Source organism: Furipterus horrens, unplaced genomic scaffold (assembly GCF_987537825.1).
Source record: "Furipterus horrens unplaced genomic scaffold, mFurHor1.1.pri manual_scaffold_6, whole genome shotgun sequence".
Taxonomy (NCBI): Eukaryota; Metazoa; Chordata; class Mammalia; order Chiroptera; family Furipteridae; genus Furipterus; species Furipterus horrens.
The window spans coordinates 133397205-133410574 of NW_028327176.1; the positions used below are offsets into that span (position 1 = coordinate 133397205).

General features: G+C 40.3%; 1 protein-coding gene across 2 annotated transcripts in view; it reads left to right on the forward strand.

Moving 5' to 3' along the window:
- Nucleotides 1-1143: 1143 nt before the first annotated feature.
- The window catches only part of CASP8AP2 (caspase 8 associated protein 2), a 33278-nt gene continuing 21051 nt past the window's right edge, over nucleotides 1144-13370 (forward strand). For both annotated transcript variants that reach the window (XM_090279674.1, XM_090279676.1), the window contains exons 1-2: nucleotides 1144-1252; nucleotides 11329-11411. In XM_090279674.1, the coding sequence (XP_090135800.1) occupies nucleotides 11357-11411 (55 nt within the window). In that variant the 5' untranslated portion in view covers nucleotides 1144-1252; nucleotides 11329-11356. The remainder of the gene's footprint in view (nucleotides 1253-11328; nucleotides 11412-13370) is intronic.

Genomic DNA, 13370 nt, shown 5'->3' on the forward strand with positions numbered 1-13370 from the left:
TGAATGCAAACATAAGTGGAAAGCAAACCAATGTTTCTCTCTCTCCTCCTTACCCCACTCTCTAAAACCAATAAAAATTTAAAACAAAATGCCCTGACTGATGTGGTTCAGTTGGTTGGGCGTTTTCCCACAAAGCCACAGGTTGAAGTTCAATTCCCTGTCAGCGCACATGCCTCGGTTGCAGGCCTGGTTTTGGCTGGGGGCCTTCTAGAGACAAAGGATGTTTGTCTAGCATATCAATGTTTCTCACCCTCTTTCTTCCTCCCTTTCCCTCTCTCTAAAAAATATTTAAAATAAATATGCAATAAGTTGATACGACTTTTGCAAGTTGTTCAAATGGACAAACTAGAGGAAACGGCTAGAGATCAAGATCCCCAGATGAAGTAGCAAAGTTGGCTTTGTTTTACTTCTTCACCAGCCACAGGCGCAGGCTCCGCCTCCGGAAGCTGGACCCTACCGGCGCCTCTGGTCCCTGCAGGTTCTATCAGACTATTCAGGTATTCTACTCTCTAAAAAAGCGCTCCTCTTCTCCAACTCTTTCTCCCCTCACTGGACTGGTAACCCCTCCTCAAAATTCCGAACACCCTAGGCTAAGTGGTTTGTCTCTCATCCAGGGCGATGTCTGAGGGCAAGAAACAGTGTTAATTCATCGTTATCAAGCCTGTGCCCAGTACCCCGTCTAGCACGTAATTGACACTCAACACAATTTAAGGACCGAAGGGCTAAGTAAAACACAAGAGCTCCTCAGACCTTACTTTCCCTTTCATTAAGCGCTTTCCCCAGACCCATACCTCAATCGAAGTTCCAACCCTTCCTAAGTGAAGCTCCACTCTGCTTCTTTCCCCGCCCCTCAGGCCCCACCCCTTTCCCTGGCCCCACCCCTTTCCCTTAACCTTACACTAAAGGCTGCGAGAGTTTGGCGCCAACTGCGTTTTTTTTCTTTTACCCCCCTGCCGAAGGCGGGAACTAGCTGTGCGCGCCAGGACGTGCTTTGCGTCTAGTCTGATTGGCCAGGGGCGCTCAGTCCCGCCTCCGCGTCCTGGTTGCGCTCTGGCATTGGCAGAGATGCCACGGAGATCTCGCTGTCGCGAAAGGATTCCGGGCTGTCTTGGGTCGGGTAGGGTGGGTAAGTTCCTACCACAGTCTGGTCGGTACAGGGCTGCTGAGGAAGAAGCTGCATGGTGAGGTAGTACCTCGAGCGGAGGCCGGCGGCGTCCGGGGAGCCAGGGAGTCGAAGAGAGCGGCGGAGTCGGTGAGGGGTGGGCGCGCCTAGTGTCCGGGGCCCGTAGGTAGCCGGGTTCTCGTCGCCCTAGGTTGAGGTTTTTGGGTCTTGGCTCGCACTCTGTCCCTTTGGTCGCCGGAGAGGGTCCAGGAGGTTCTGGGGGCGAGCGCATTAGGAGTTGTTCTTCTTCCGCTCTTTGGCCCCCTCCCCCACCCCCTCAAAACAGTCTTGTAATGTTCTCTTAAAGGCTTTCGGAAGGGATTTTTTGGAGGAATGGGTTTTCCTAAATGTCAGGTGATCACTGATGTTGGTTGTTTTCGAGACTTGGCCCAGAGAAGTTTCTTAATCTCCACAACGGCTAGAACCATGACACATAGTCGGCCCTAACTCAGATGTTAATGTAGAATTCATAGACTTTAAGGATATGTGCTGCAGGGATCAAGTTGGATTTGATTCATCCCTGGTCTTTCCTAGGTTCTTTTCTGGTCTTCCCCACTGTTTACAGCTCCGTGCTTTTTATCTCTCAAGGCTCCATCCCCATCTCAGTCAGCGCCTTTTGGGAAGGGGAGAGAGACACTTAGGGCAATAATTACCCCCTTTCCTACTCCAGTTATCTTATAGCGTTTCTTGCCATTTTACAACTAGGTGGCCCCGTTTGAAAAAAATTTTTGCTTTTCTCTCTAATGATTATTCTTGAGTTTATCATCTAGCTTCGCAGAGCTAGGATCCAATCCTAATCTGCCACTTAGCAGCTGTTTGGCTTTGGAGTATATTTCTTAATCATATGTATCTGTTTACTAATCTATATAAAGGGAAAAAGAATAGTATGTATCTCATAGGACTTGTGGGGGGTTTAAAGTAATTTAATGTATTTAGAGCAGCGGTTCTCAGCCTGTGGGTCGCGACCCCTTTGGGGGTTGAACGACCCTTTCACAGGGGTCACATAAGACCATCGGAAGACCCATATATAATTACATATTGTTTTTGTGATTAATCAGTATGCTTTAATTATGTTCAATTTGTAACAATGAAAATACATCCTGCATATCAGATATTTACATTACGATTCATAACAGTAGCAAAATTACAGTTATGAAGTATTAACGAAAATAATTTTATGGTTGGGGGTCACCACAGCATGAGGAACTGTATTAAAGGGTCGCGGCATTAGGAAAGTTGAGAACCACTGATTTAGAGTATTTACATCAGTGTCTGGCACATAGTGTTTAGTATATGTAGTGTTGTTATTTTCCACTTACATATTCAGGGGTCTTGCTGTATTAGATTTAGCCTTTCCCATGAGCCTAAAAATAAACTCCCCTGGCTTTTTTTCTGTTTTTCTCTACAAATGCTTATTTCATTCCCTCAATTTTGTTTTTAAAAAGAAAATTTCCTTTAGACTCTTTTTAAGACATTGTGCCGTAAAACGCTAGGTAATCCTCTCATCTGCTTCACCTTCACATCTGAGTTTACTGGAATTGTTTCTCAAAAGATTGAGTGAGCGTGTAACTCTTTCTTTCATCATGTTTTTCAATGTTTAAGATGTTGCTTCTACACTTTTCATATACACAACATAACTGTCAGTAGTAATTCTCATTGTATTTTGAGATTCTCAAAAGAGGGAAGGTGAGAGCAAAAGTCCCTCTTCCTCTTCCCAGGAGATACTGATACATAACCCTTCCTCCTCTTTTCCTTCCTTTCCGGTTCAGTCATTGACCTTTGTGATTCCGGGAGAGTAATCTGAACTGTACCAGTAATGTCATGTCTTACGTACTATATCCTAAGGTTTCCAGCTGTGCATGACAGCTTTTTAAAAATATATTTTATTGATTATATTATTACAGTTGTCCCAAATGTTCCCGCTTTGTCCACCTCCACCAGGAATGCCCCCTTAGTTCATGTCCATGGGTCATGCATATAAGTTCTTTGGCTACTCCATTTCCTATACTATTCTAAACATTCCTCTATCTATTTTGTACTTAACAATTATGCTCCCCCCCCTAAGATTTTTATTTATTTATTTATTTATTTATTTTGGAGAAGGGGGAAGGGAGGGAGAAAGAGAAAAACATAAATGTGTGCTTGCCTCTCACTTGCCCTCAACTGGGGACCTGGCGCACAGCCCAGCCGTGTGCTCTGACTGGGAATCGAACCTGTGACACTAGTTATGCTTCTTAATCCCTGCACCTTTTCTCTCATTCTCCCCATTCCCCCTCCATATGATCTCTATATCTATGATTCTGTTCCTGTTCTAATTGTTTCCTTAGTTTGTTTTTTTAGATTCAGTTGTTGATAGTTGTGAATTTGTGCCATTTTAATGTTCATAGTTTTGATCTTTTTCTTAAATAAGTCCCTTTAACATTTCATGTATAATGGCTTGGTGATGATGAACTTTAGCTTTACCTTGCCTGGGAAGCACTTTCTCTGCCCTTCCATTCTAAATGATAGTTTTGCTGGATAGAGTAATCTTGGTTGTAGGCCCTTGTTTTTCATCACTTTGAATGCTTCTTACCAGTCCCTGCCTGCCTGCCAAGTTTCTTTTGAGACATCAGCCCATAGTCATCTAGGTACCCCTTTGTTGGTAACTCTTTTCTTTCTCTTGCTGCTTTTAAGATTCTCTCTTTACCTTGAACCTTTGACATTTTAATTATGATGTGTCTTGGTGTGGTCCTCTTTGCATCCAGCTTGTAACTCTGGACTTGTATGTCTTATTTCCTTCACCAAATTAGGAAAGTTTTCTTTCATTATTTTTTCAAATTTTCAATTTTTGCTCTTTTTCTTCTCCTTCTGGCATCCTTGTGATTCAGATGTTGGTGTGTTGTTTAAAGTTGTCCCAGAGGTTCATGACCCTCTCCTTTTTTTGCATTCTTGTTTCTACTTTCTGTTCTGGTTGAATGTTTGTTTCATCCTTTTGTTCCAGATTGTTGATTTGAATCTCGATTTCCATACCTTCACTGTTGGTTCCCTTTGGATTTCTTTTTCTTTTTCACTTAGTGTAGCCTTCATTTCTTCCCCCCACCCCCATACTCTATGAGTTTTCTGAGCATCCTTATGACCAGTGTTTTGAACTCTGCATCTGATAGGCTGGCTATCTGTTTCATTTAGTTTTTTTCTGAGATTTTGTTCTGTTCTTTCATTTGGGTCATATTTCTTTGTCTACTCAATGTGGCAGCCTCCCTGTGTTTGTTTCTGTGTATTAGATAGAGCTGCTTTGACTCCCTGTCTTAGTAGCATGGCCTTTTGTAGCAAAGACACCTGTAAATTTTGTGAGGTAAAAGCTTAGGTATTCTCCAGGGCAGGGCAACTTGCTTCACCGCCCTATAGCTCTGTGTGTGGGGATGATTCGGAGAGGGGAGAGTGCAGCTGCCTGGCTTCTGGAAGTCTGCCCAGCACTTGCCCCATTTCCAGTCACTTCACCCACTCCCCATGTGCTACTGGCGCCCTTCAGCTGTTGTTCTGGTGTCGAATCCCAGAGTGGGTGTGTTTGCATACATTCTAAGACTGTGTGGGCACTTTAAGTGGAATCTTCTTAAAATCCAGCAGTTTCTTCTGCTTCCCCAACCCCCACTGGTTTTTGCAGCCAGAGGTTGTAGGGATTTATCTTCCCAGTGCTGGAATCCTGGGCTCTATGGTCTAGCCTGGGGCTGGGATCACTCGCTCTCAAAGTATTCCTCCCATCGTTTGTCCACCACATATGTATGTGGGACTGCCCATTTTGCTGGCTCTGTGTTTGCTCCACACTGTCTCCTCACCTCTCTGCCTATCTCTGCCCCCCTACACATCTGAATGAATGTGGCTTATTTAAATCCTTGGGTTGTTGGACTTTCATACAGTTCATTTTTCTGGTAGTTCTGGATATTTGTTTGTTTGTTTAGTTTTTTAAACTTATTTTTCAATTTAATTTTTAATTTATTGTATTTTTCCCATTACCATTTAGTCCCCTTATTCACCCCTCTCCCCCACAATCACCATGTGTCCTTTTTCCTTTTAGCTCAACCCCTCCACCCCTTACCTTCTACCCCCCCTTAGCTGTGATCCTGCTATCTATGAGTCTGTCTCTATTTTCTTTTTTTAAGTATATTTTATTGATTATGTTGTTACAGTAGTCCCAATTCTTTTCCCTTTGCCCCCCTCCGCCCAGTACTCTCCTTCCCTCCAGCAATCCCACCCCTCTTAGTTCATGTCCATGGGCTCTGCATAGAAGTTCCTTGGCTTCACCCTTTCATATATTAGTCTTAACTTCCTCCTGTCTACTTTGTACCAACCGATTATGCTTCTTAATCCCTGCACCATTTCCCCATCCCCCCCCTTCAGCTGATAACCTCCAAAGGATCCCCATACCTATGATTCTGTTCCTATTCTGGTTTGCTTAGTTGGGTTTTGTCTTTATTTTTTAGATTCTGTTGTTGATAGTTTTGAGTTTGTTCTCATTTTAATGTTCGTAGTATTGATCTTCTTTTTCTTAAATAAGTCCCTTTAACATTTCATATAATTATGGCTTGGTGGTGATGAGCTGCTTTAGCTTTACCTTGTATGGGAAGCACTTTCTCTGTCCTTCCATTCTAAATGATAGCTTTGCTGGATAGAGTAATCTTGGTTGTAGGTCCTTGCTTTTCATCACTTTGAATGCTTCTTGCCAGTCCCTTCTTGCCTGCAAAGTTTCTTTTGAGGAATCAGCTGATAGTCTTATAGGTATCCCTTTGTTGGTAACTCTCGTCTTTCTTTTGCTGCTTTTAAGATTCTCTCTTTATCTTGAACCTTTGACATTTTAATTATAATGTGTCTTGGTATTATTTGTTTTAAGGTTTAGTTGTAATTCTGTGGTTGCATGAGGAGGTAAAGTGTGTCTACCTATGCCTTCATCTTTCCCAGAAGTCTAGACATCTTATATGGATGTCCTACAGATAGTTCAACATGTCTTCTTTGGTTCTTCATTTCAGTTAAAAATGTGAGTGTTTTGTTATCGAAGTAGGAACCTCAGAGTTGTCTTTTAATAAATTAGAATTTTCATTAATTTAGCTTTTTTTTTTTTTTTTTTTTTTTTTTTAATTACTGTTCTGCCAGGCCCTGTGCTGAGCGCTGGGGATGCAATGGTGAATAGAACAGAGTCTGTCCTGGTCTTCTTGGAACTTATAGCCCAGTGGGTGAGATGGACATTTCTCCAGGAATACCACAAAAAAAAGTAATGATAAGCTGATTTAATTCTCAGCTTTATCTACTCTACTGTTGATTCCCTATAAATTATTTTTCATTTCAGTTAGTGTATCTTTTATTTCTGACCGGTTCTTTTTTTGTTTTTGTTTCTATCAATTCCATGTCCTATTTTATGCTGTTGCAAGTTCTCTTAAGTTCATCTACTCTTCCCCTAAGTTCATTGAGCATTTGTATAACCAGTGTTTTGAATTCTGCATCCAATAGATTTCTTGTCTCCATTTTGTTTATTTCTTTTTCTGGAGTTTTGTTCTTATTCTTTCATTTGGGACATGTTTTTTTGTCTCCTCATTTTGGCAGCATCCCCATGTTTGTTTCTGTGTATTAGGTAGAGCTGCTTTGTCCCCTGGGCCCGGTATAGTGGCCTGTTATAGTAGGTATCCTGTAGGGTTCAGTGTCACAGCCTACCCTGTCACCCAAGCTTGGCATTCCAGGTGCAGCAGCTGCTGGCCGCCGCCGCCCCCCCCCCCCCCATGTGTGGGCTGTGTACCCTCTCCTGTTGTAGTTGAGTCTTGATTGCTGCTGGCACGCCAGTAGGAGAGATTTACTCCCGGGTCAGTTGGATTCAAGGACTGGCTGAGACAGTTGTGGAGGATCAACTGTGCAGAGGACCATTGCATGGAGCAGCACTATTTAACGGGTCTCTGGTGCCTGCTGAATCTACCCCTTGAGTGTTTCACTTGTGGAGGTGGTTGGGTGGTGCTTCAATGTGGTTTGAAGCTGTCCAGCAGGTGTGCTGGCTCTGGGGCCTCCCAGAATGTGCAGGTCAAGGTCAGGTCCCTCCTATGCTATGCCTGGGGCCACTGGCATGAGCTACAAAGTGGCTGCTACTTGTGGACTTGGAGGTATCCAGGAGAGGCCAAGCTATGAACCAAGGCGGGCTGCCACTAGTGCTGGGCCTGGCCAGATAGTGCTTGTTTGTGAGATTTTAGGAAAGCGTGAAGCATTAGTCAAGACAGGTCATACATATGGAAAAGCCACTGGAAACAGCTTGGGTGGGCCCACAAGTTGGGTGGGGTGGGGTCTCAGGGAATCACTAGGGTAGGGCAAACAGTGTGGGCCAGGTTGATAGAGACCCAGATATGGCATTTGCCTGCTAGCTCTGTGTGGGAAGGGCTCAGAAAAGGAACAGTGGCTTTTGCTAGCACTTCTGTCTTGGAGAAAGGTGCCCTTCCAGCTCTTACTCTGATGCCAGACAGTTCAGTTCCTCCCCATGTGTCCCTCATGCCTTTGAGCTGCTGCCCCAGTTGTAGAGTGCGGCAAGTAAGTCCAAGTAAGTCTATGTGTGGGCCCTCTTAAGAGGAACTATCTGGGACTCCATAAGCCCTATGTCTCCCTCAGCCACAATCCTCACTGGTTTTTAAAGCCTGAAGTTATGAAGACTTCTCTTCTTGGCACAGAACCCTGGAGAGGGAAGCCTGGTGTGGGGCTGCGACTCCTCGCTCCTGAGGGGGGACCTCCTCAGCTTAGATGTCCCTCCCAATTTTTTTCTGCCACATGTGGGTATGGGTCCTACTTGTTCCTTCTCTCCACCCTTCCTGCCAGTGTTGATGTGGCTTCTTTATATCCTTACTTGTAAGATTTCCACTGCTAGAGTTCAGGTGGTTCTGAATGATATTTGTTCTGTAGTTGTTATTTTGATGTGGTTGTGGGATTTTGATGTGGTTGTGGGAGGAGGCGAGTACCGCCTTTACCTATACCACTATCTTGACCAGAAGCCCCAACCTCACTCTGGAGATAGAGTAATGGAAGGTGTAATAAAGAAGGATTGAGTTTGTGAATTTGTGGAGACAAGAACAGAGGGACAGACATCAGAGATTGTGGGTGTAGACGCAGTTGCAGATTTTATGTGAAATATTGCGATGGCAGACTAAACAGCTCTGGCTCATTGCCTTGTGTTTGGGGTCCTTCACCCTCTCAAACTCTAAAAAAAAAATCGAGGAAAGCCACGCTTAAGCCCTTGCAATACAAAACTTGTTATTACGCTGAGATAGGGGAGTGATGGGCATCTAGGGTAAGGACATCATCATGTAAAGGACTAGATTCCTTTGGGTTTTGTTGCATTCAATTAATGGCACAAAACTTGAACATCCTGAAAAGAACCCTGTCTGAACCAGCATAATTTCTGTATTATACTGACATCACTTTTCTGCTTCTCAATAATGTGTGTGTTGACTTGCATTATAGAAGTGTGCCATGGTGGTCCGGAATCAGTCAGGTAGCATAATGTGGTAGGTAAGGGGAGCTATGTGAAGAAAGTAGTGATAAATATTTCTGGGGAAGGTTTTGGCTTCTGTGCTAGGAAAGCTGAACTTGCTAATGTTAATTTGGGTAGCTCTTGAAGGTTTCTGACCTAAGAGTGACAAAGGCTAGACAAAAACAAGATTAATTTTGGCTTCAGTGTGGAAAATGGTAAGAGGAAAAAGATAATGGTACTGTAGTATGGAAACTAGCAAGGAGACTTTTATAATTTAAGTGAGAAATTATATTAAACTGGAACAATGACTGAGTGGAAAGGAGACATTACAATTGAGAGATTTAAAAATAAAATTGCTAAGAATTTGTGACTATTTGAAAGTTGAGTGTGGAGATACAGAAAGAGTCAGAGATAATGGAAGCTTGTAGCTTGAGAGTAAATGGAGGCAGGAGATGGTTGGTCATACTTCCTGTATCCAGGCAGTTACCCTGTTTGCTCTCTTCTACTGTTATGCCCCATGTAGACATTCTTTTCAGTCTCCCTCTCTCTGTCTTGTGTTACGCCGTATCATGCGGACTCACAGTAGCTTCCCTCCCAGTTTTTTTTCCTATACTTTTGTCTTTGTGGTTCATGGTCTACATCAGTCTTTCATTTCTTCATACTAGTGTTTCTAACTCAAGATCCTGCTCACTAGTGCTTTAGGGTGCTAGTAACGATCTGTTCCTTGATCTGAGTGGTAGTTGCCAGTTAGCAAAGGAGGAATATTTAGTAGGCCCACTTCATTATCTCAGAAGGGTGGATTTGGAATTGAGAGCCATGATTATTGTCACAGTTCCTTTTACTTTTTATGTGTACACAGTGAGAAACTACATATGTAATTCTTTTGACTACCTTATATTTATATACTATTCTCAGAAATGATTTTGAAGAACTCTTCATCCAACATATGATATGACTAAGAAGTGAGCAGTCATTTTCTCTTAAATTTATAAGTAACTTAAAAAATAGCTTCATTGGTGAGGGCCTAGAGATTAAGGTATGGAGATAATTGTCTCACAAACAATTGGAGAAAAATTTAAGACAGGGACAAGAGATCCAGGATTCATCAGGTCTCTTGTATTTTTTTCCACAGTTTTAACCTACTAGACCAAATAGAATCTTTTTTTAAAAAAGTAATACCTGCCAGTAATAAAAACTAAAACTGTGAAGCTATACAATGAAAACTTTGATGTATTTGATCTCTTTTAACCAAATCATTAGATTAACTAACCTCCATTTCGTGAAAAATTCATTGACTGGTGCGTCCTTCTCCATATGATCGCTTACATCTGGTAGTAGATTATTACTATTAGGAGGTCTGTGAATTTCTCCTCCAGTCGAGTTCTTGCTTTACCAAGAATCATTTGTGATATTTGCCAGATGTGATTGTGTCATTTAATTATTGCACAACCTATAAGTTAATTAAATCAGCTAATTGAAAAAATATGTTGTAATGGGGAATGTAGGGAATGAAGAAAAACAGTATATATCTCAATTTTACGTACAGGAATAACAAATTATATCTCTTATGGTAGAACCACAAGTTCTGACTTCTTTCTCACATAAAACACAGCCATGACATTGTTATCATTTTCAGCTCTTTTTTTCATTAAAGTGGAGTAAAATACTTGTGAATCAGTCTAAGCATAGACTAGATTTTCTCTTCCACTATTTTGGGTTACCTCATCCTTGCTTGATTTGACAAGCATTTGTATAGGTGTCTTGTTGTTCAACCTTTGAGTTTTTCCAAAACATTCAGCCTAGTTTTCACTGGAAAATAACTCCATCTGGTAATGTAATATTTCATCATACTATTACTTAGAAAGATAAGGAAGCAAAAAAATTGGATTTGGTAATAAATGCACCCAGTTGTTGAGTGTATATCTCAGTTGGTGAGAGCAGAAGTGTGTAGGCATGGTTACCCTTAATGACCTCAAGTAGCCACAGTGGCCATAGTTCATATCATCAAGATTAATATTTTTGGCTCTTGCTACTGCTCAGTGGATTGACCATCAGCCTGCGAGCCAAGTGTCGCTGGTTTGATTCCCAGTCAGGACACATAACTAGGTTGCACATCAGGTCCCCAGTTGGGGGCGCGAGTGAGAGGCAACCACACTGATGTTTCTCTCCCTCTCCTTTCCCCTCTCTCTAAAAATAAATAAACAAACAAATAAGTAAATCAATTATTAAAAAAAGATTAATATTTTTGTTTTATAGTTTTAGATTTTGGAAAATGTTAGGCTTTTTTTTTTTTTTTTTTGTAATGATACAGTGAACTAATACATCTCAGTTTTTTAGTATATGTGTTGCTGAAACAAGCATGAGAATGAACTCAGTGTGTCCAAATTTGAAAGTTGCTTTAAAAGTTTTTTTTTTTTAATTTAATAATTTTTGAGAGAGAGGAGGGAGGAAGAAAGAGAGAAACATTGATTGATCTCCCCCCCACCCATGCACCCCGACTGGGAACTGAACCCACAACCCAGGCATGTGCTCTGACTAGGAAACCAACCGGTGACCTTTTCGTTTGCAGAATGACACCCAGCTAACTGGGCCACCCTGGTCAGGGCTGACAGTCACTTTTTAATCTAAAGCTTGGTTTATTCTTCGAGTTGTGAGGTTGATTTTTAACAGAGGAAAATCTTTATGTTTAATATTTTAGATGGCAACTATCAGAAGGAAATAAGATCATGGCAGCAGATGATGACAGTGGTGATGGAACCAGTTTATTTGATGTCTTCTCTGGTAAGAGCTCGTTTTTATTGTTTTTCTAAATTTATTTAATTATAAAATCATTTACTTTTCTCATTGAAAACAGTCATTATCAATTTTTTTTCCTCGCAGATGAATGAAGTAATAAAATAAAGTGCCTGGCAAATAGGAAGTGCCCAGTAAATGTGAACCTTTTTGTTATAATATAATTTCAAGCCTCTTTAAAAAAAAAGTTATCACTTGATTTTAGAGGGAGAGAGAGGAACATTGATTTATTGTTCGGCTTCTTTATGCCTTTAGCAATTGAGTCTTGTATGTGCCCTGAATGGGGATCGAACCCACAACCTTGGCATATTGAGATGATGCTCTAACCAACTGAGCTACCTGGCCAGGGCTCAAGCCTCTTAAATGTAATGAATTAGCAACTACTATGAAAGATAACCAAGACATGGTAGTAAAATAAGATCATAAAGTAAAAATATTTTAAGTAATATGTGGAATGTAAACTTTCAGATCCTGATGTAATATTTATTACTTCTTTTGTCTTAATTATAATTATGCTATGACGACCTCATTAGATTTTTTGAGATTATAAATGTATATTTATTGACTAGAATTATGATTGCTATAGAATGAAAAGGGTGTTGTAAAACATGTGTAGTAGAATTCTATTTATTTCTTTTATATTTTTCTTCGAAATATTTTAAGCCAACAGAAAAATTAAAAGTATTATAAATATAATGAACACCTTTACTTTTTACATAGATTCGCAAATGATTAACTTTGACTATATCTGCGACTTATTATTTTGAAGGTCAAAGCTGAATTGTTAATCTCATTTGCTGGAAATAGTTGTTTTTATTTTTACATATTGCTCTCTCACAAGTTCCTGTGTACATATATTTTTTATAGTTACAGTTACTGTGTATTTTACTTTGCAGCTTACTTTTTACCATATAACATGATTTCATGAAAAATTTTATTTGTATAGCATTTTCATAATTGTGTTTCATTTGTTTGGAAGTAATTTCAAGCTTACAGAAAAATTGCAAGAATAAGAACATATAAACAGCTCTTTACCTAGTTTATGCCAGTGGCTTTATCACCTTGTACATACTCTCATTTTAAAGATTTTATTTATTTTTATTTTTAGAGGGAAAGGGAGGGAGAAGGGGAAGCAGAGAAACATCTGTGCTCAAGAGAAACATGGATGGGTTGTCTCTTGCACAGCCCCACTTGGGGGCCTGGCGCACAACCCAGTCATATGCCTTGACAGGGAATCAAACCAGCGACCGTTTGGTTTGCCAGCAGGCACTAAATCCACTGGGCCACACCAGCCTGGGCCATATTCTCTTTTTAAACACACACACACAACTCTTTCCTCACCCATTTGAGATTAAATTGCATACATTATGGTCTTTTATTCTCAAGTACTTCAGTGTGTATTTTGTAAGAAAAAGTTGGTTTTCTTACATAATGACAGCATAATATCAATTTCAGTAAATTTAACACTGATACAATACCTAGTCTACCATTTTTATTCTAATTTTATCAGTTAATGCAGTAACATTCTTATTGTGATTGGATTTAGATCTATTATTTTAATATTTTAGTGTCTGATTTTCTTTTCTTATTTTCATGCTTCTTTCAAATATTAATTGAATGTATTTTAGAATTCCATTCTAATTTATATATAAGTTTTTTGGCCGTACCTCTGCATTATTTTTAGTGGTTGCTCAAGGATTTGCAATACAGTATGCTACTTTAACATTTTGCAGTCTGCTTATTGGTATCATACATTTTTCATATAAGATGTAATCGTGTACATACAGCTGCATGTAACCACCATCCATCCCCTTTGTTAAAGATGCCATAAATTCCATGATACAATGATATAATTTTTATTTTAAAGTGTTCTATGTATCTTAAAGAAATTAAGAGGAAATAGCTAATATTTTATATTTACTAAATTATCAGTTCTAGTTCTAGTAT